General features: G+C 52.3%; 1 protein-coding gene across 2 annotated transcripts in view; it reads right to left on the bottom strand.

Moving 5' to 3' along the window:
• Positions 1–473: 473 nt before the first annotated feature.
• Positions 474–20,190, bottom strand: part of CLN6 (CLN6 transmembrane ER protein) — a 37,157-nt gene continuing 17,440 nt past the window's right edge. For both annotated transcript variants that reach the window (XM_038767240.1, XM_038767239.1), the window contains exons 2-7: positions 10,132–10,246; positions 9,260–9,358; positions 6,398–6,586; positions 6,248–6,303; positions 2,964–3,086; positions 474–839 (exon numbers count right to left, since the gene is read on the bottom strand). In XM_038767240.1, coding sequence (XP_038623168.1) covers positions 569–839; positions 2,964–3,086; positions 6,248–6,303; positions 6,398–6,586; positions 9,260–9,358; positions 10,132–10,233 — 840 coding nt within the window. In that variant the 5' untranslated portion in view covers positions 10,234–10,246 and the 3' untranslated portion in view covers positions 474–568. The remainder of the gene's footprint in view (positions 840–2,963; positions 3,087–6,247; positions 6,304–6,397; positions 6,587–9,259; positions 9,359–10,131; positions 10,247–20,190) is intronic.

Here is a 20,190-nt window from a genome sequence, read left to right on the forward strand (position 1 = left end):
CACAGAGCACTGTACTAAGCTCTTGGGAGAGTACAATAGAACAATATAAAAGACACATTCCCTGCCCTCAGTCTGAACTGGAGCGGAGGGTAGGGACTGTCTCTATATGTTGCCAACTTGTACTTCCCAAGCGCTTAGTTCGGTGCTCTGCACACAGTAAGCGCTCAATAAATAACGATTGATTGATTGATCCCGATGATGAGCCCTGAAGTAGCTGCCTCCATTGCTTCCCACCTGGAGCAGTCCCTGTCCCCCTCCCTCTGGCCGGAAGTCGCCAGCCAGGGCCTGGGCGGAGGAGGTTGCAGAGGCAGCTGCTTACCAGGGTCCGAGTTCAGTTCCCAACAGAGTGAGGAGCGAGCCGACCCCCGGGAAGTCAGGCCTGGGGGCGGGGAGAGGAGTGCCTTGGAGACCCCCTCCCTCCTACGCTTTTAAAGACAGCTCCCCAGAAGTCAAAAAGACAGAGTGAGACTCGGTAAAGGACCCAAGGAAACTTGGATGCCATCTTGGTGGGGGGTGGGGCTGGGGCCGCCTGGTGGGTTGGGCTGTGGGGGAAGAGTGGGGAGGTGTCTCAGTGCTGCTCGCTGATGTGCAAAGTGTAGAAGGCCCAAGGCTCAGGGACGTAGATGACCCCGGGGTACTTCTTCCGGAGAGTGGGGTCGTTCCACAGACAGCCCACCCACAGGGCCACCAGCACCAACGTGACGACAAAGGAGTAGAACAAAAACAGTCCGTTGCTGTCCAGAGAGAGGCCTTTTCGCTTCTGGTGCGTGACCAGGGCCATCATGGCGAAGAACGTGAAGAGGAAGAGGAGGAAGATCTGCCCTTCGGTGACTAGGTACCTAGGGTGGCCCAGAGAGGGAGGGAGGGAGAGATGAGAGGTGGAGGGGACTTTCAGAGGTCATCTAGTCCATTCCCCTCCCTCAAGGCTGGCTCACCCCTAAATACACTCCTTAAATATCGATCGAGGGTATTCTCCAACCTCCTCTGGTCATCCTTTTCGGGGTCTCCCAGCCCCTGTGGGAGATTCTTCTCGAGATCTAACCTCAAGCCTGCCCACTGCAATTTCAGCCCATTCTTAATCGTCCTCAGGAGAACAGCTGCTTCCTCTTGCTCAGACCTGATCTGCACGAGCTCAGAGATAGGCCTTGGCCTTCCACATGCTGGCAATCCCGGAGCTGCTGGGGAAGGGTCTCCGGGGCCAAAATGGGCTCCCTGGACCACTGATCCATAAGCTTGTTTAGGGCCAGGGGAGGTTTCTTGTTTTTTCTCCAGTAACTCCCTTCCTTCGCTCCTCCTGCCCCCAGTAAGATGCTCCACCCCTGCCGCCCCCCCCCCCCCCCCCCCCGCCCCCAGCAGGTGGTCTCGGCTGAGAAAACAGAACAGCAGGCCGGTGGGCAGACCCGGGCTGGACCCAGGGTGGGGGCGGCAGAGAGTGAGGGGCAGCCTAGGAGGGGCCCTGGAAATCGACCTGGAGGCAGAGATCTCTGGCCCCACATACAAACCCTCTCTGCTAACTGGGCTGGGGGCTGCAATTAGTCTTAATTAGTGGATCTTCTTGGCAGGGCCAGAGGGGCCTGACAATGACAAAGATGTAATGGGCCAAGGCCTGGCCTTAATGAGATGTGGACATCAGCGGGGAAAGGGGAGGTGTGGGGAAGGGGGGCTGAGGATAGATAGTAGCTATGGGAAAAAAAATAGCCCTGCTTGAGGGCTAAAGGAGACCAGGCACTGAAGCAAAGGGAAACAGAATATCCTCTCTGTCTTCTTTCTAATCCCTGTTTGATTTAGTGGTAGTTGGAGGGGGGAGGGGTGTGAGAGAGAGAGAGAGAGAGAGAGAGAGAGAGAGAGAGAGAGAGAGAGAGAGTGTGTGTGTGTCGGGGGGGCAACTAGTTCGGAGAGGGCGCTCAGTGACTGGGAAATGGGGCTGGGGCCAAAGCAGACTCTTCAGGTCAGCAAGCATTGTTCCTGTCTGCTGATTTTCTTTTTTTTCCCTTCAAAACATCTTTTTCAGGTTGGGTCAGAGCTGGGGCCTGCAGGGGTGGGGCATATGAGGAAGGGGGAGGTGCATATTCTGTCCACGGGCAGTACTGCACATCTGGGGAAGTCAGGTGGCCGACCGAGGCTGAAGGAATGGTTGGACGGGGAGGAAAGGGCCAAGGGTCCACGAGGCCTGAGCAGTCAGTCTTGGCCCCCAGAGCACACTGAGGCAACTCGGTCCACTCCCGCCCGGGGACGTGGAAAGCTATCAAGTGGATTCTAAGTTCTCTCTGCAGACTTTTTTTTTTAATGGTATTTGTTAAGCGCTTACTGTGTGTTAAGCACTGGAGTAAATATGAGGTAATCGGATTGGATTACCCATGTCCCACATGGGGCTCACAGTCTTGTCCCCCATTTCACAGATGAAGGAATTGAGGCAGAGAAGTGAAGTGACTTGCCCAAGGTCCCACAGCAGACAAGTGGCAGAGCCAGGATTAGAACAGAGCTCTCTCCACCAGGCCATGCTGCTTCAGTACCGAGAAGCAGCATGGCTCAGTGGAAAGAGCCCAGGCTTTGGAGTCAGAGGTCATGGGTTCAAATCCCGTCTCCACCACTTGTCAGCTGTGTGACTTAGGGCAAGTCACTTAACTTCTCTTTGCCTCAGTTACTTCATCTGTAAAACGGGGATTAAGACTGTGAGCCCCACGTGGGACAACCTGATCACCTTGTAAGCTCCCCAGCGCTTAGAACAGTAATTTGCACATAGTTAGTCCTTAATAAATGCCTTCATTATTATCATTATTACTGGTGGGACAGACTGGCTTGTTCCTCCCTCAACATCGCACCCCTGTACTTACCATCTTCCCAGTCCAGGCCACTTTCCTTGGTCGGGCCTGCCCCCTCTCCCTCGCTCTCCCCCCCACCCCCGCAACCCGCACCCAAGCCCTCCTGGCTTTCCCCAGGCCTCTGGTCATTCACTCACTCACCAGTAGTACAGGCTGCTTGGGCCCACTAGCAGCACGGCCGCTCCGGGCATCCAGCTATCCTCCCTGACCGGGGTGAAGCAGCCGGTGAAGTACATGAACAACAGGAGGAAGAAAGGGATGTACCTGCAACAGAGTAGTGCCCCTGAGTCCCCCAACCTCAGCAACCAAGGGGTAGGGGCCCTGGCTGGCCCTCCCCACCTCCACACCACCCTCCTTTGGGGTCACTGCTCCTTCCCCCACAACCTCACTTGTCTTCCCGCTACAGAGAGGACAGAGAAGCAACACCATTTCTGCTGAAAAGCTGCTTAAGTCTAAACCTTGTGACGGAGGCCCATGCCAATCCTACCCATCGTGCACTATGGGGCCACCCTGCTGCACACATCTGGCTGTGGCCCTGGAGAGGGGGCGGGGGAGGGGTCACCCCCTGGAGGCGGAGGCTCTTAGTGGCTCTTTTTGGGGTTAAGCCAACTTCTCCCTTTTTCCCTGCCTGCCCTGGCCTACCTCTGCAGCCACTCCTGAGGGAGCGGGCCCTGGGCCCAGTGCTACGAGGACCATGAAGAAGACACGGTCCCCCACTTTGATCACTTCCTCCTCCTCCTCCTCCTCTATTATTCAAGGCTGAAGCAGAAAAAAGCATCCTGTCTCCCTGCCACCTCCTAGCACAAAAGCTTCACACGCGAGTCTGAAGGAGGCAGTGAGCAGGTGGCTGGGCGGGGGCTGCTTCCTCCATGCTGAGCTGCTGCTGCCATTGTGGGGGGAAGGGGAAAAGGGGGAGCGAGGATGAGGATCATAGGGGCGCCTCCTTGGTGCTGGGAACGAGGAGAAGCCGGCCCTTCTGACGGCAGAGGTTGCCGACCTGTTTCCCAGCATCCTCGGCCTTGAGCCGTGTCTGGGCAGCAGACCGAGTGTGGCTGGCTGGGCTCTTCCCAGATAGAAGGATAATGATACTAACCGTGACATTTTTTAATTGCTTACTATGTACCAGGCACTGTACTAAGCACTACGGTAGACACAAGCTAATTAGGTTGAACTCAATCCATGTCCCACATGGGGCTCACAGCCTTAATCCCCATTTTACAGAGGGGGTAACTGAGGCCCAGAGAAGTAAAGTGACTTGTCCAAGGTCATCCAGCAGATGAGTGGTGGAGGTGGGATTAGAACCTAGGACCTTCTGACTTCCAGGCCTGGGCTCTATCCACTAGGCCATGCTGCTTCTCACATGCGCTCATACACACACACATACCAATCCACCAACACCTAGATATCATTCATTCATATCGTATTTATTGAGCGCTTACTGTACTAAATGCAACCTGTGCCGTCCCCTCCCCTCCCCACTCACACTGCCCCTCACCCCGCTAAGGGTGGGCCTGGACTCAGAGAGCCAAGATGCCCCTGAGTGGCAGCCCAGGGAGAGGAGGAAGCCAGGCCAGCTGGGACCGCCTGGGTTACAAATCAACCCACCCAGCTGGGTGTGTTGAGGGAGGAAGGGAGGGGTCTCTGCCGGGCTCAGTGCATGCCTGCAAGCCCTCTCGCACACTTCAGCCCTCTCCCCCATCTGGGGACTGGGCTTGATGTGGTGAGCACTGCCTGAGAACTCACAAAGGAGGAGGATGCGGAGACTGCCGGATAACTGGGAATTGGAGACAGTGGGGGTAGGGGTCGGGGAGAGGGTGGAGAGAAAGGGAAGGGGGTAGGGGGTAGGAGGAGAGAGACAGTGAGAGAGAGAGAGAGAGAGAAAGAGAGAGATTTCCTGGATAAAAAAGTGAGAGTTGGGTGTACTTGCGTATACCCCTGGGTGTTTATGTGTGTTGGTGTGCCACTGGGGTGCTTCTGCAGAGGGAAGGGGGTGATGGGTTTGCGTGTGTGTGTGTGTGTGTGTGTGTGTGTGTGTGTGTGTGTGTGCCTTTCTCCTACTGTGAAAAAGCAGTGTTCAGGAGCCCGCTCCAGTCAGGGTACATGCAAACAGCTGAAAGCGGTTTCTTGTACAACCAATTGCCCTGCCACATAACTCTCTCTCAACTGCCTGTTTCCCAGGGGAGGAGGGAGAGCTGAAAGAGGAGTACGATGATGTTGTACTCATCATCAACATGATGACCCGGACCCGCAGTGTGGAGGGAGGAGGGGGAGGGCAGCCCTGCTCTGTAGAGCTGTTGAGGGGCTTCCTCCTGGAAGGGAATGGCCAGGCCTCCCCCTACTCCAAGGGAGCTGGGACCTTCGTCAGGCCGCTTCTCGCTCCGCGTGCCCTCCCGCACAAGGCTGAGGAGGTTCGAGGCCAGCCGTCTTGGGGCCAAGGGTTGAGTGCCCGGGTCAGACAGGGGACAGGATACATGTCACAGCCAGCCAGTTTGGCCCCGCTGCTCGGGACTGCAGAGTCCACACACTTGCAGGGCTGGGTTCGCCTGACTGCATCTGCATGTAGAAATGTGTGTGACTCCCGCCTGGGCTGGACTTGTCATTGGCAACTGAGGCTGGCTCTGCCAGCAGCCTATCCATGTCATCTAGGCCAGAAGGAGGTAGAGGGTCCTTGTTTTTCTTTAAAAAAAAAGGTATTTGTTAAGTATTTACTATGTGTCAAACACTGTTCTAAGCTCTAGGGTAGGTACCAGTGAATTATGTTGGACACAGTCCCTGTCCTGCATGGGGCTCACAGTCTAAGGAGGAGGAGTACAGGCGAGCTGAGGCATGGAGAAGTGAAGTGACTTGCCCAAAGTCACACAGCAAGCATCTGGCAGAGCCGGGATTAGAACCTAGGATCTCTGGTTCCCAGGCCCATTCTCTTTCCACTAGACCATCCTACCCCCAACCACAAATATACTCTCACATACCCTCACTCCTGTCATGGGGCTGTCAAGCAGAAAAGGTGGAAAGAGTCCATGCTGAAAGTCTTATGCAGTCTAACCATAGTGGTGCTAAACTGAGGCTGGGAACACGCAGGGCCCAGCAGCCTGGCCTGCAGTCCCAGGCTCCCTCAGGCTGGCAGTCTCAGCCTCTCTCCAGTCTCCCTCAGGCTGGCAGCCCCAGCCTCTCTCCAGCCTCCCTCGGGTTGGCAGCCCTGGCCCCCACTCCAGCCTCCCTCAGGTCCGCAGCCCTGGTCTCCTTCCAGCCTCCCTCAAACCGGCTGCCTCAGCCTTCTGTATGTCTACTGACCCAGCCTCCCTCAGACCCACTGCTCCAGCTTCCCTTTGGCCTCCCTCCGGCCTCCCTCAGGCCCATGGCCCACAGCCCCTGCCTCCCTCCAGCCTCCCTCAGGCCATAGCCTCCCTGGGCGGGCGGTTGCTTACCACATCGAGTGCCCCAGATACTCGTCATAGTAGTACAGCAGCTCAAACGAGTCTATCTGAAGCAGAAGTGAAACAGCAGTGGAGTTAGGCGGGGAGGCTCAGGCCTTCGGGATTCCCCGAGGCCAGCGGTGGGGCCGAAGACATCCTTACCAGGGTCTCTGGCTTCAGGTTCTTGATGATGGGGTTATCCCGGACGGCCAGGTGGTGCTGGTACCCGCTGAAAATCAGGCGGTGATTGACCGAGTCGCCCACCAGGTGGATGCTGGCGCCCATGATGAAGGTGATGACGCTGACGTACACCAGCGCGCGGGGCAGGGGCTTGGGAGAACGCTCCAAAAGCTGCAATGGGGAGTGGACTCTGGGGGACAGCCCACCCTCAATCCGGCCATGGGGGCTGAGCTGAGACGGGGGCGCTCTGCTTGCTGCTTGGGAGAGCCTGGGGGACTCGGTGGGTAAAATCCCTGCCCACAGGGAGCTTCCAATCGAAGGCGGGGAGGGGAGACAAACGATCAAATATGTGACCCTCGTGTCTTGAGGCATTCAGCAGGATTCCAGCTCCCGCCCCCTCCCCCGGATTCCTCCCAAAGCGGTGGGGCGCCCCCTACTGGCAGGCCAAGCCTCCAGCAACTTTCCATGACAACAAAATTGAGAGGTGGGAAGGGAGGGGAAAAGAGGGGTGGTTCATCTTTGCGAAAGCCCTGGCCAGCACTGAAGGTTTCCTCTGGCATGTGATTTGGACCAATCTCTGTGCCGTGCCTGGCCTTATTCCTGGAGAGGAGGTTCCAGCCTCCCGGAGCCCCCGGCTCTTCGCTGCAGCCTGGCTTCGGTGCTGGGTGGTTGGCTTCAGTGCTAGACAGGTGACCTCGGTGAGAGCCCAGCTCTGTGCTACAGGTAGCCTCAGTGTCAGGGTGGTGGCCACGGCTGGGCAGGTGGCCTCAGTGCTGGACAGGTGGCCTCGGTGAGGGCCTAGCTCTATGCTGCAGTTGGCCTTGGTGCAGGGCAGGTGGCCTGAGACCTAATTTCTAAGCCTGCAGCAGAGGTGGGGCTAGTGGGGAGGGTTTCCTGAGGCAGGGGGCATTGGTGGGGGAAAGAATGGAATTAGGGGCTGGTGGGATTGATCCAGGAGCTGGAAGGACTCTAGATTGGCAAAGAGGTTCTGGCAATCTCCCTCTGCCCTCTCTGCTCCTACCCACAGCCCTGGGGGCAGCTCAAACCTGAACCTTCAAGTAGGTTGGATCCCCCAGGGCTGATGCGAAATGGGGGAGGGTTCCCCAGGAGTTCAGTGGGGGTGAGGGAGCCTAGCTGGTCTGCCTGAAGGCAGAAACTATTTTCAATCATCACTTAACACTTACTGTGTGCACAGCATTGTACTAAGCACTTGGGAAAGTACAATATAACAGGGAGCTAACAGCATTGGGGTGGGGGGGGAGGCAGACATTAACATAAATTAGAGTTATGGACATAAGTGCTGTGGGCCTGAGGGTGGAAATTGGCATCACGCATGCGCGCACACACACACACACACCCCACAAACACCCCCCCTTCCCCCCAAACCCCATCATCCATCCACTCCCTTCCCCTGCCAGTCAGGCAGTCAATAGTATTTATTGAGCACTAACTGCCTGCAGAGCACTGTACTAAGTGCTTGGGAGAGTAAAATAATAATAATAATAATAATAGTATTTGTTAAGCACTTACTATGTGCAAAGCACTGTTCTAAGCGCTGGGGGGATTCAACGTGATCAGGTTGTCCCACATGGGGCTCACAGTCTTAATCCCCATTTTACAGATGAGAGAACTGAGGCCCAGAGAAGTGAAGTGACTTGCCCAAAGTCACACAGCTGACAAGCGGCAGAGCCGGGATTAGAACCCACGACCTCTGACTCCCAAGCCCAGGCTCTTTCCACTGAGCCACACTGCTTCTCTAATATATATAACAATATATATAACAAAATACAATCTCCAATAAATATAATATAACAGATACATTCCCTGCCCACAACGAGCTGACAGTCTAGAGTCCCCTCTTCCCTTTTTCTCTTCTCTGTAACCCTTCCTCTTCCCTCTCCTCAACTTCCCCAAACCAACTCTTGAGAAACACTGTGGTCTAGTGGAAAGAGCCCAGGCCCAGGAGTCCAGAGACTCAGATTCTAAGCCCAGTCCTGCCACCTGCCCACTACGTGATCTTGAGCAAGTTGTTTAAAATCTTGACAGTTTCCTCATCTTGTTCACCCTCCCCCTTGGACAGTGGGTGCCAGGTACTATGTTTGAATCTGCGTTGTATCTACCCCAGTGTTTAGCACATGTAACCAACACCACTATTATTAGTATTTTTATAAAACTTTTCCGTGCCTTGGATATGGAAGAGAAAGGCCTCCCCGGCACTCCCCAAAGCGTCAGGTGCCAAGTGCCCAGGGTGAGAAGCAGCATGGCCTAGTGGATAGAGGATGGACCTGGGAGTGCAGAAGGATCTGAGTTCTAATCCTGCCTCCACCATGTCTCTACTTTGTGACCTTGGGCAAGTCACTTCTCTATGCCTCAGTGACATCCGTAAAATGGGGATTAATACTAATGATGGGATTTGTAAAGTGCTTACTATGTACCAAGCATTGTTCTAAGTGCTGGGGTAGATACAAGGTAATTAGGTTGTCCCACGTGGGGCTCACAGTCTTAATCCTCATTTTATGGATGAGGGGAAATGAGGCCCAGAGGAGTGAAGTGACTTGCCCAAGTTCACCCAGGAAACAAGCGCTTAGTACAGCGCTCTGCACACAGTAAGCGCTCAATACGATTGAATGAAACAAGTGGCAGAGCCGGGATTAGAACCTACAGCCTCTGACTCCCAAGCCCGTGCTCGTGCCACTAGCCCCATGTGAGACAGCGACTGTGCCCAACCTGATTTGTCTGTATCCACCCCAGCACTTAGAACAGTGCCTGGCACATAGTAAGTGCTTAACAAATACCACAGTTTTTATTATTGAGGACAGCCTCAGCTCCCTGCCCCGGGGTTACCTTGAGGAGAAGAAAGGGCGTGATGAGATTGTAGGCCATGTGGAAGTAGTCGCCAACGCTGGGCTTATTGAGCGGAAACCACTCCAGTGGGAAGACAATCTGGGGAAGGAAGGATGGAAAGTCAGTCCCCTGACCTTTGATCCTGGCTGCGGGTCGGGCTCAGGCAGGAGGCCCAACCAAACTGCCAGTGTGGGCAAACATCCGGGCCCATGCTGCCTCTGGAACGGCTGGAATTCTGGATCCTGAGAATGTAGGGCTGGGCTTGGAGACGCCAGCCCCCTGTGGAGAGAGCACATCCCAGTCAGTCTGCTCACCCTGCGCCTCGGTGACTGCCACGTTTGGGGGGTGAGAGGAGAGGTCGAGGAGAGGCAGGGGCGGGGAGCTGCTACAGCTCTGTCCTGGGAGATTCCTCAATCTCTCTGCTGCTGGCTAGGTGCTGAAAGATATTTTCAAGGACTTTCCATTACAAGTGTGTTTGTTTATTCTGAACTCCTTCTTAGAAGAAATTAGGCCGTGGCAGTGGAAACCAGATAGCCCAAGAACCAGAGCGCTGTCAGGCAGATCAGCTGTCTGGCTTCATAAGGCCTGGTCAGAAAAGAGAACATCGAGAGCCATTTCCCCTGGTCTGCCCAGGGAGCTAAAGCCCTTCATTCTTGCCTCTTTCACCCCTTCCCACCACCTTTTTTGGGTGCTGCTCCCTCCCCACAAACCTCTCTCTCCCTCCCTCATTCTCTCGCTCCCTCACTCTCCCTCCCTCATTCTCTCCCTTCCTCACTCTCCCTCTCTCACCCCCTCACTCTCCCTCTCTCACCCCTTCCTCCCTCTCCCTCCCTCATTCTCTCCCTTCCTCCCTCTCCCTCCCGCCTGCTCACCATGGCGATAGGCCGTCCGAAGTCCAGGACCCAGTTCTGCAGGGTGAAGTAGAACCAGAGATCGAGGTGGAAAGGGGCGCTCCTGGAGGTACCATCCATCATGGCTGGGCTGGGCCTGGGATGGGATGGGCAGGAGAGGGGCAGGGTCAGCCTCTCCCCCTCCAAAAGCAGGGACTGGGGATAGGACAGGTAGAGTCTAGGGGATTGGGTCCCCTTCCTAGACAGGGCCCTGCTGGAGGAAGAGCTAGGGCCCAATGTCTCTCCAATGGGCCAGGATGAGGGCTGAGATGAGGCTGACGTACTCTCCCAAGTGCTTAAAACAGTGCTCTGCACATAGGAAGTGCTCAGTAAATACCATTGATTGATTGATTGATGGAGGGACCCAAAGCAGCCGGAGATTTGGTGGCACAAAAATCAGAAACTGGTCTAAGGGTGGAGGGAAAGCCTGAATTCAAGTCAAGCCATGAAGCTGGAACACCCACAAGCTTAGAGAAGCAGCATGGCTCAGTGGAAAGAGCACGGGCTTTGGAGTCAGAGATCATGTGTTCAAATCCCTGCTCTGCCAAATGTCAGCTGTGTGACTTTGGGCAAGTCACTGAACTTCTCTGTGCCTCAGTTCTCTCATCTGTCAAATGGGGATTAAGACTGTGAGCCCCCCGTGGGACAACCTGATCACCTTGTATCCCCCCAGCGCTTAGAACAGAGCTTTGCACAGAGTAAGCGCTTAACAAATACCATCATTATTATTATTATTATTATTCAGCATTACACACCCCCAATGAAGGCAACTAATAACGCCTTGCAGTAGCTGGAAACGGGCTCCGTGGTAGCCACTGGGGAGAGCGGATTCTCCTGGCATTGGCCATTCGTGCCCCTGGACTCCCCGGCTACCCTAAAAGGTTGTGCAAATCTGCCTAGGGGATAGAGTGCAGGCCTGGGAATCAGAAGGAGCTGGGTTTTAATCCTGGCTCTGCCACTTCTCCGCTCTGCTTAGGCAAGTCACTTCCCATTTCTGGGCCTTGTGACCTCATCTGTAAAATGGAGATTAAGACTGTGTGCTCCATGTAGGACACCTTGTATCTAACCCAGTGCTTAGAAGAGTGTCTGGCACACAGTAAGCACTTAAATACCATAAAAAAAGCCTAATAGGATAAAAAAAAAAGTAAGCATCTGCCCCATGTGACAGATCAGAGTTTGGTAGGTATTGCCTAATACGTATCTACTTTTGCTGCCCCTTTTCAGATATGAACCTGGTGGGGAGATTAGACTGTGAGCCCATTGTTGGGTAGGGACCGTCTCTGTGTGTTGACAACTTGTACTTCCCAAGCGCTTAGTACAGTGCTCTGCACATAGTAAGCGCTCAATAAATACGATTGATTGATTGATTGGAAAGGAGGTTAGGAGGAAGGTGTGGCTGTGTGGCCTAGTGGAAAGAACCCAGACCTGGGAGTAAGGGGACATGGGTTCAATCCCAACTCTGCCACTTGCTTGCCATGTGACCTTGGACAAGTCACTTAACTTCTCAGTTTCCTCACCTGTTAGCGTGGCTTAGTGGATAGAGCACGGGCCTAGGAGTCAGAAGGACCTGGGTTCTAATCCTGACTCCACCACACATCTGCTGTATAATCTTGGGCAAGTCACTGCACTTCTTTGGGCCTCAGTTACCTCATTTGTAAAATGGGGATTAAGACTGTGAGCCTTATGTGGGACAGGGACTGTGTCCAACCAGATTAACTCGTACCTACCCCAGAGCTTAGTATAGTGCCTGGCACATAATAAGCGCTTAAGAAGTACCACAATTATTATTATTATTATTATTCCCTCCTCCATTATTTGGTGAGCCCCAGGGGTGACAAGGACTGTGTCTGATCTGATTATTCTGTATCTGTCCCAGCATTTAGTACACCGCTTGGCACATGATAAGTGCTTAACAAACCCCTCTAGACTGTGAGCTCCTTATGGGCAGGAAACCTGTCTCAGTTCACAGTACAGTGCTTTGCATACAATAAGCACCAACACCACAGTGATTATTCTTATTCTTAATAATAAAATCTCTGCTCTGGGACCTCCCTCCTGTCACTCTTGAAAAGGTTGTGGAGGTCAACAAAAATGCTCAGAAGAAGGAAGTTTTTTTAGTTTATAGTACAAACTGCCTCCCCCAACTCCTACCCTTACAGAAAATAACAGTCTGACACTACATCCTGGGTGCTCTCTCTACTTTGGTGTAAGCTCATAGAGGGCTTGGGCCACTCCCATTAGCTTTATGATGTACATCACTGACCCAACATTATGGCCTGTACCCACTTAATACTATGAAATAATTCCTATAAATTCTCCCAGCCCCAAATGTAATCCATTGTTTAACAGTGAAAGCCAATGTTTCTGGGGGCATGTATTTTCCCCTTCTCCATCGGCTCCTAGAAGCCCCTAAAGCACAGTTTTCCCCTAATAACCTGGAAGTCTGAGGACATGATAATCATAATAATTATTATTATAGTATTTGTTAAGCGCTTACTATGTACCTAGCACTTTTCTAAGCACTGATGGTAATCAGGTTGTCCCACGTGGGGCTCAGTCTTAATCCCCATTTTACAGATGAGGTAACAGGCACTGAGAAGTAAAGTGACTTGCCCAAAGTCACACAGCAGACATGTGGTAGAGTCAGGATTAGAATCCACATCCTCTGATTCCCAAGCCCATGCTCTTGCCATTAGGTCATGGGTTCTAAACCCAGCTCTGCTACCTGCCTGCTGTGTGACCTTGGGCAAGTCATTTAACTTCTCTGGACATCTATAAAATGGGGCTTCAATCCCTGTCCTCTCTTCCCCTTAGACTGTGAGCCCTATGTGGGACAGAGACTGTCCGATCTGCTTATATTGCCTCTACCCCAGGTTTAATAAGGTGCTTGATACATAGTTAAGCGCTTAGCAAATACCACAATTATCATTTTTCTTATAAAAAGTCAAAACTAGTTAAGTTCCAAGAATCAATCCTAACCTTAAGTCTTTGTGGCTGTGGTAAATTGTACCTTGTGTCGCTTTTTCTGGGCAAACAGCTCCCTGGATAGATTGCAGTCCCAAGCCTGTCATAGTTTTGCTGGTAAAGGGTAGGAATGGCAGCCCGGTGGAGAGCAGGGATGGTGTCTGAGGGGATCAGTCACTCTCACCCAGAGTGGATTTCACCACCCCCCTTCCTAGACTCACACACTCTTCCTAGACCACAGATTTCAGGTGGACTCCAGAGGCTGGAATGCCTAATGTTTATTTTTCTTTTTCCCCAAACCTTCCTTTATTCTCCTTCCTGTCACTCTATCAGTAATATGTATTGAGTGCCTACTGTGTGCAGGGCACTGTACTAAGTGCTTGGTAGAGTTGGTAGACACAATCCCTGCCCTCAGAGGTGTTTACACCCTAAGGAGTGGGGAAGGATAGAGATCCTACAAAGTTTAGTGTCTTTTTTCCTTCCCCATCCTGCTAGTTATCTAATCTGCTCAAGAAGTAGCCACCTTTGGCCTTTGAGACTTTGAAACGTAAAGGAAGATATAGGCTTGCTAACCATTTTTTCCCTCCCTCTCTTTTTCCAAGAGTGAACCACCAACAAGGCTGTTATAGATGGAACTCATCGACGGAAGACTGACAGATCGATCATGAAAACTGGCAAACACAGAGTCCAGGGCCAAATGATGAGGAGCCCTAGAAAACGTGATCCAGGAGCCCTGCGGTGATGTGGTTCTACCCATGCTCGGTCAGTGCCTTCTCTCCTTTAATAATAATAGTAATAATAATAGTACTTGTTAAGTGCTTACTATTGTGCCAAGCACTATTCTAAGGACTGGAGTAGATCCAAGTTAATCAGTTTGGACACAGTCCCTGTCCCACATGGGGTTCACGGGCTAAGAAGGAGGGAGTAGGATTTAGGCCTCATTTTACAGATGAGGTAACCGAGGCACAGAGAAGTTAAGTGATTTGCCCAAGGTCACACAGCAGACACATGGCAGAGGCAGGATTAGAACCCAGTTCCTCCAACTCCCAGGCCAACTCTCTACTAGGCCACACGACTTCTCCTTTCCCAGGTCCCCCTCAGTCCTGGGTGAATTTAGGGCCCTGGACAGGGCTCTCCCTCCACGTCAAGAATCAATATGACCTGTTTCTTTTTTTATGGTATTGGTTAAGCACTTACTATGTGCCAAGCCCTGGAGTAGATACAAGCTAATCAGGATGGACACAGTCCATGTCCTACATAGGGCTCACAGTCTTAATCCCCATTTTACAGATGAGGGAACTGAGGCACAGAGAAACCAAGTGACTTGCCCAAGGTCACACAGTTGGAGCTGGAAAGGAGCAGAGGGAGTGGCTCAGGGCAGGGGAACAAGAACAGCTGCAGGAGGGCATTGGTTTCCTGGGTCTCAACTGTGGAGGGCACCATTACAGGAAGGGAAGGGCGGAGAGACTGCAGCATGGCACACTGGCTACAGCCCGGGCCTGAGAGTCAGAGGGTTTCCATTCATTCAATAGAATTTATGATTTATTACTCTATTTATTTTACTTGTACATATTTATTATTCTATTTATTTTGTTAATGATGTGCATATAGCTATGATTCTATTTGCTCTGACAATGTTGACACCTGTCTACATGTCTTGTTTTGGTGTCTGTCTCCCCCTTCTAGACTGTGAGCCCATTGCTGGGTAGGGATTGTCTCTATATGTTGCCGACTTGTACTTCCCAAGTGCTTAGTACAGTGCTCTGCACACAGTAAGTGCTCAGTAAATATGATTGAATGAATGAATGACTTGGATGCTTACTGTGTGCAGAGCACTGTACTAAGCGCTTGGAAAGTACAATTCAGCAACAAATTCATTCATTCAATTATATTTTTTGAGTGCATGCTGTGTGCAGAGCACTGAACTAAGCGCTTGGTAAATACACTTCAGCAACAAATAGATATAATCCCTGCCCACAATGGGCTCACAGTCTGGAAGGGGGATGGTTGGACATCAAAACAAGTAAACAGAAATCATTAGCATCAATATAGAGGTATAGGTATATACACATCATTAATATAAATAGAATTATTAATATGTACATATATACACAAGTGCTATGGGGGTGTCCCGCCTCTGCCACTTGTCTGGTGGGTGACCTTGGGCAAGTCACTTCACTTCTCTGTCCCTCAATTCCCTCACCTGTAATTGGGATTGAGACTGTGAGCTCCACGTGGTCCGGGGACTGTGTCCAACTCTATTTGCTTGCATCCACCCCAGGGCTCAGTATAGTGCCTGACACCTAGTAAGCGCTTAACAAACACCACAATTGTGCTTAGTGGAAAGAGCCCGGGCTTGGGAGTCAGGGGTCATGGGTTCTAATCCCCGTTCTGCCGCTTGTCAGTTGTGTGACTTCGGGCAAGTCACGTCACTTCTCTGGGCCTCAGTTCCCTCATCTGTAAAATGGGGATGAAGACTTTGAGCCCCCCATGGGACAACCTGATCACCTTGTAACCTCCCCAGCGTTTAGAGCAGTGTTTTGCACATACTAAGCGTTTAACAAATACCAACATTATTATTATTATTATTATTCACTGGGTCTCAGTGACCTCATCTGGAGAATGGGGATTGACTGGGAGCCCCACGTGGGACAATCTGATCATTCATTCAATCGTATTTATTGAGCGCTTACTGTGTGCAGAGCACTGTACTAAGCGCTTGGGAAGTACAAGTTGGCAACATATAGGGACGGTCCCTACCCAACAGCGGGCTCACAGTCGTTATCCCCCCACCCCCCAGCGCTTAGAACAATGCTTCGCACATAGTAAGTGCTTGACAAATACCATCATTATTACCAACTGTGTGACTGTGGGCAAGCCGCTTCACTTTCGTGCCTCAGTTCCCTCAAATGTAAAATGGGGATGAAGACTGGGAGCCCCCCGAGGGACATCCTGCTTACCTTGTATCTACCCTGGCGCTTAGAACAGCGCTTGACACACGGTATCATCATCATCATCAGTCGTATTTATTGAGCAATTACTGTGTGCAGAGCACTGTACTATGCGCTTGGGAAGTACAAGTTGGCAACATATAGAGACAGTCCCTACCCAGCAGTGGGCTCACAGTCTAAAAGGGGGAGACAGAGAACAAAACCAAACATACTAACAAAATAAAATAAATAGAATAGATATGTACAAGGAAAATAAATAGAGTAATAAGTATTTATAAAACATATATACATATATACAGGTGATGTGGGGAAGGGAAGGAGGTAAGATGGGGGGATGGAGAGGGGGACGAGGTATAATGATGGTATTTGTTAGGCGCCTGCTTCGTGCCAAGCGCTGTTGTGAGCGCTTAACAAATACCATCATCGTTATTATTACGATTATTGGGAAGTGGGGTGAGCCGGGGACTGTTCCCTAAGGGGCCTGGGGATCAGGGGCCCCCCGCCCCCTTCCCCCCTGGCCCCGTCCGCACCTGGGCTGGGGGCCGGGGGCGGCCGAGAACCCCCACCGGGAGGCCGGGGACGGCGGAGGCTGCTGCTGCTGCTGCTGCCGAGGCCGCCTACTCCGTGCCGCAGGCTCCATGGTCGCGCTCCGACCCCGGCACCGAGGAGGGAGGAGGGAGGAGGGAGGAGGGAGAAGGGAGGAGGGAGAAGGGAGGAGGCAGGAAGTCGGCCAGGCAATCAATCGTATTCCGGCCCAGGCGCTTGGGACAGTCCGATGGGAAGAGGGGAGGGCACGGCGGGGCCAGGGGGCGGGGGCGATCGACGAGAACAGGCGGGGCCCACGGGGCAGGCCAGGGCGCGGGGCGGGAGTATATATATATATATATATATATATATACACACATATATATACATATATGTATATATATACACATATATACATATATGTATATATACACACATACATATACATATATCTATATATAAACATGTATATATGTTTGTACATATTTATTACTCTATTTATTTATCTTACTTGTACATATCTATTCTATTTATTTTGTCAATATGCTTGGTTTTGTTCTGTCTCCCCCTTCTAGACTGTGAGCCCGCTGTTGGGTAGGGACCGTCTCCATGTGTTGCCGACTTGTCCTTCCCAAGCGGTTAGTACATCATCATCATCAATCGTATTTATTGAGCGCTTACTATGTGCAAAGCACTGTACTAAGCGCTTGGGAAGTACAAATTGGCAACATATAGAGACAGTCCCTACCCAACAGTGGGCTCACAGTCTAAAAGTACAGCGCTCCGCACACCGTAAGCGCTCCGTAAATACGACTGATTGATTGATTAGTTGGGAGGGGTGCGGGCGAGGCCCGCGCGCGGGAGGGGGGAGCTCTCGGGGGGACGGGGCGCGCGCGCAGAGGGCCGGGGGGCGGGGCCAGCAGGGAGGGGCGGGGGAGGCAGGGGGCGGGGCCAGCGAGGAGGCGAGCGCTCAGGGGAGGTGGGGCGAGCAGAGAGCGCTCGGCGGGGCGGGGCCAGCAGGGAGGGGTGGGGCGGGGCCATCGGGGAGGGCCAGGGGGCGGGGTGAGCCGGGAGGGGCGGGGCCAGCGAGGAGGCGAGAGCTCAGGGGAGGCGGGGCGAGCGGAGAGCGCTCGGCGGGACGGGGGGAGGGCCAGGGGGCGGGGCCAGCAGGGAGGGGTGGGGACAGCGGGGAGGGGGGCGGGGCCATCAGGGAGGGGCCAGGGGGCGGGGCGAGCGGGGAGGGGCGGGGCCAGCGAGGAGGCGAGCGCTCCGGGGAGGCGGGGCGAGCAGAGAGCGCTGGGGAAGGGGGCCAGCGGGGAGGGCCAGGGGGCGGGGCCTGAGGGGGGAGGGCGGACAGGGCCAGGGGCGGGGCCATCAGGGATGGGCGGGGCCACGAGGAGGCGCGCGCTCAGGGGGCGGGGCCGGCAGGATGGGGCGGGTCGCGCGGCGGGTCGGGCTGAGGAGACGGAGGGCGCGTGGCGTTGGCGGCCCTCGGCGTCGTCCGTTGCGGGCGGATTGGGCCTGTCGGCGGTGGATTGCCCGGGCTCGCCCCGCCTATCCCTGGGCCACCCTTGGCCCGGCCCTGTCTGTCTGTCCATCCGTCCGTCCGTCCGCCCGCCCTTCCTCACCAGACTGCGAGCCCGCGCCGCCCGCGGGGACCGGGCCCCATTCATTCATTCATTCATTCATTCGTATTTATTGAGCGCTTACTGTGTGCAGAGCACTGTACCAAGCGCTTGGGAAGTACAAGTTGGTAACATATAGAGACGGTCCCTACCCAACAACGGGCTCACAGTCTAGAAGGGGGAGACAGACAACCAAACAAAACACGTAGACAGGTGTCAAAATCGTCAGAACAAATAGAATTAAAGCTATATGCACATCATTAACAAAACAAATAGTAAATATGTACACTTGTCTGCTGTGTGACCTTGGGCAAGTCACTTCACTTTTCCAGGCCTCTGTTCCCTCATCTGTAAAATGGGGATCAAGACTGGGAGCCCTATGTAGGAAAGCGACTGTGTCCAACCTGATTACCGTATATCTACCCCAGGGTTTAATTCAGTGCCTGACATATAGTAAGCACTTAACGAAAACCCTATTCTTATTCTTATTCTTATTCTTCTTATTCTTATTCTTATTCTTATTCTTCTTATTATTATTTGCGGGTCCTCAATTAACTGGAAAATTTTCCAGGGTAGACTACTCACTGTGGGCGGGGAGTATGTCTGTTGTATTGTACTCAAGCACTTAGCACAGCACTCTGCACACAGTAGACACTCAAATATGATCGATTGGGTGCTTGGCTAGGATTGGAAATCACTCAGAGCTTAACAAATGCCATAATGAATAAATAAATGGAGGGAAGAATCAATCAGGGGAAGTGTTCACTCCCTCCTAGTGGAAGCTACTTGTGAGCAGGGAATGTGTCTCATGCTTCCATTGACTTTCCCATTTATAGTAATGTCTGTCACCCCTGTGTAGAGTGTAAACTCATTGTGGGTAGGAAACATGTTTACCAACTCGGCTACATTGTGATATTGTATTCTCCGAAGCACTTAGTATAGTGCTCTGCACCCAGTAAATATAATTGATCTATTACAGTGCATTGCATTCAGTAGGCACTCAATAAATATGACTACTGCTACTCTGACAACTACCTACTGGGGAGCCCGTTGTTTGGTAGGTATTGTCTCTGTTGCCTAATTATACTTTCTAAGTGTTTAGTATAGTGCTCTGCACACAGTAAGCACTCAATAAATACAATTGAATGAATGAATGGAAGGGTTTTAAAGTGTGTGTGGGGGGGTGAATGTAGTTTGGCAAAGTATAATGTCACAGTATGCTGCCAGGCAGGATAATTTATTGTGGAAGGACCTGGGTTCTAATCCCGGCTCTGCCATTTGTCTGCTGTGTGATCTTGGGCAAGTCACTTTACTTTTCTGGGCCTCAGTTACCTCATTTGTAAAATGGGGATTAAGAATGTGAGCCCTATGTGGGACGTGGACTGTGTCCAATCTGATTACCGTGTATCTACCCCAGCGCTTAGAACAGGGCCTGGCACATCAATCAATCAATGGTATGTATTGAGCGCTGACGATGTGCAGAACACTGTTCTAAGCACTTGGGAGAGTACAGTACAAGAAAAATGAGCAGACACGTTCCTTGCCCATAATCAGTTTACAGTCTAGAAAGGGACATAGTAAGTACTTAACAAATAGCATAATTAAAAAAAAATGGATAGAAAGAAAAGAATTGACCAACCCCACTTGGTCTTCCCAAGATGCTCAGAACTCTGTAAAATTCATTTGGATGGCTACTCTGTTGGGAGACTGTTTTTCCAACAAGAGAAAAGTTTAAGAGCTTAGTTAAGCCTGGTCAACACATCATGGGCTGACCAAACCCAGGAACCGGGAATGAACTGAAAATGATGAAATTCAGCTTGGGGCAGATTCAGTGGTAACTACCGGAGGGTTCCTGGAGGTGGTTTCTGGAATCCAGAATTGCTTCCGTAATGGCTACGAGGTGCTTCCGTAATGGCTACGAGGAGAGAATAGTTTGAACAGTGCTGAAGGCACTTGGAAGAAATGAAATACCGAAT

The sequence above is a fragment of the Tachyglossus aculeatus genome, chromosome 26, assembly GCF_015852505.1.
Source record: "Tachyglossus aculeatus isolate mTacAcu1 chromosome 26, mTacAcu1.pri, whole genome shotgun sequence".
Lineage (NCBI taxonomy): Eukaryota > Metazoa > Chordata > Mammalia > Monotremata > Tachyglossidae > Tachyglossus > Tachyglossus aculeatus.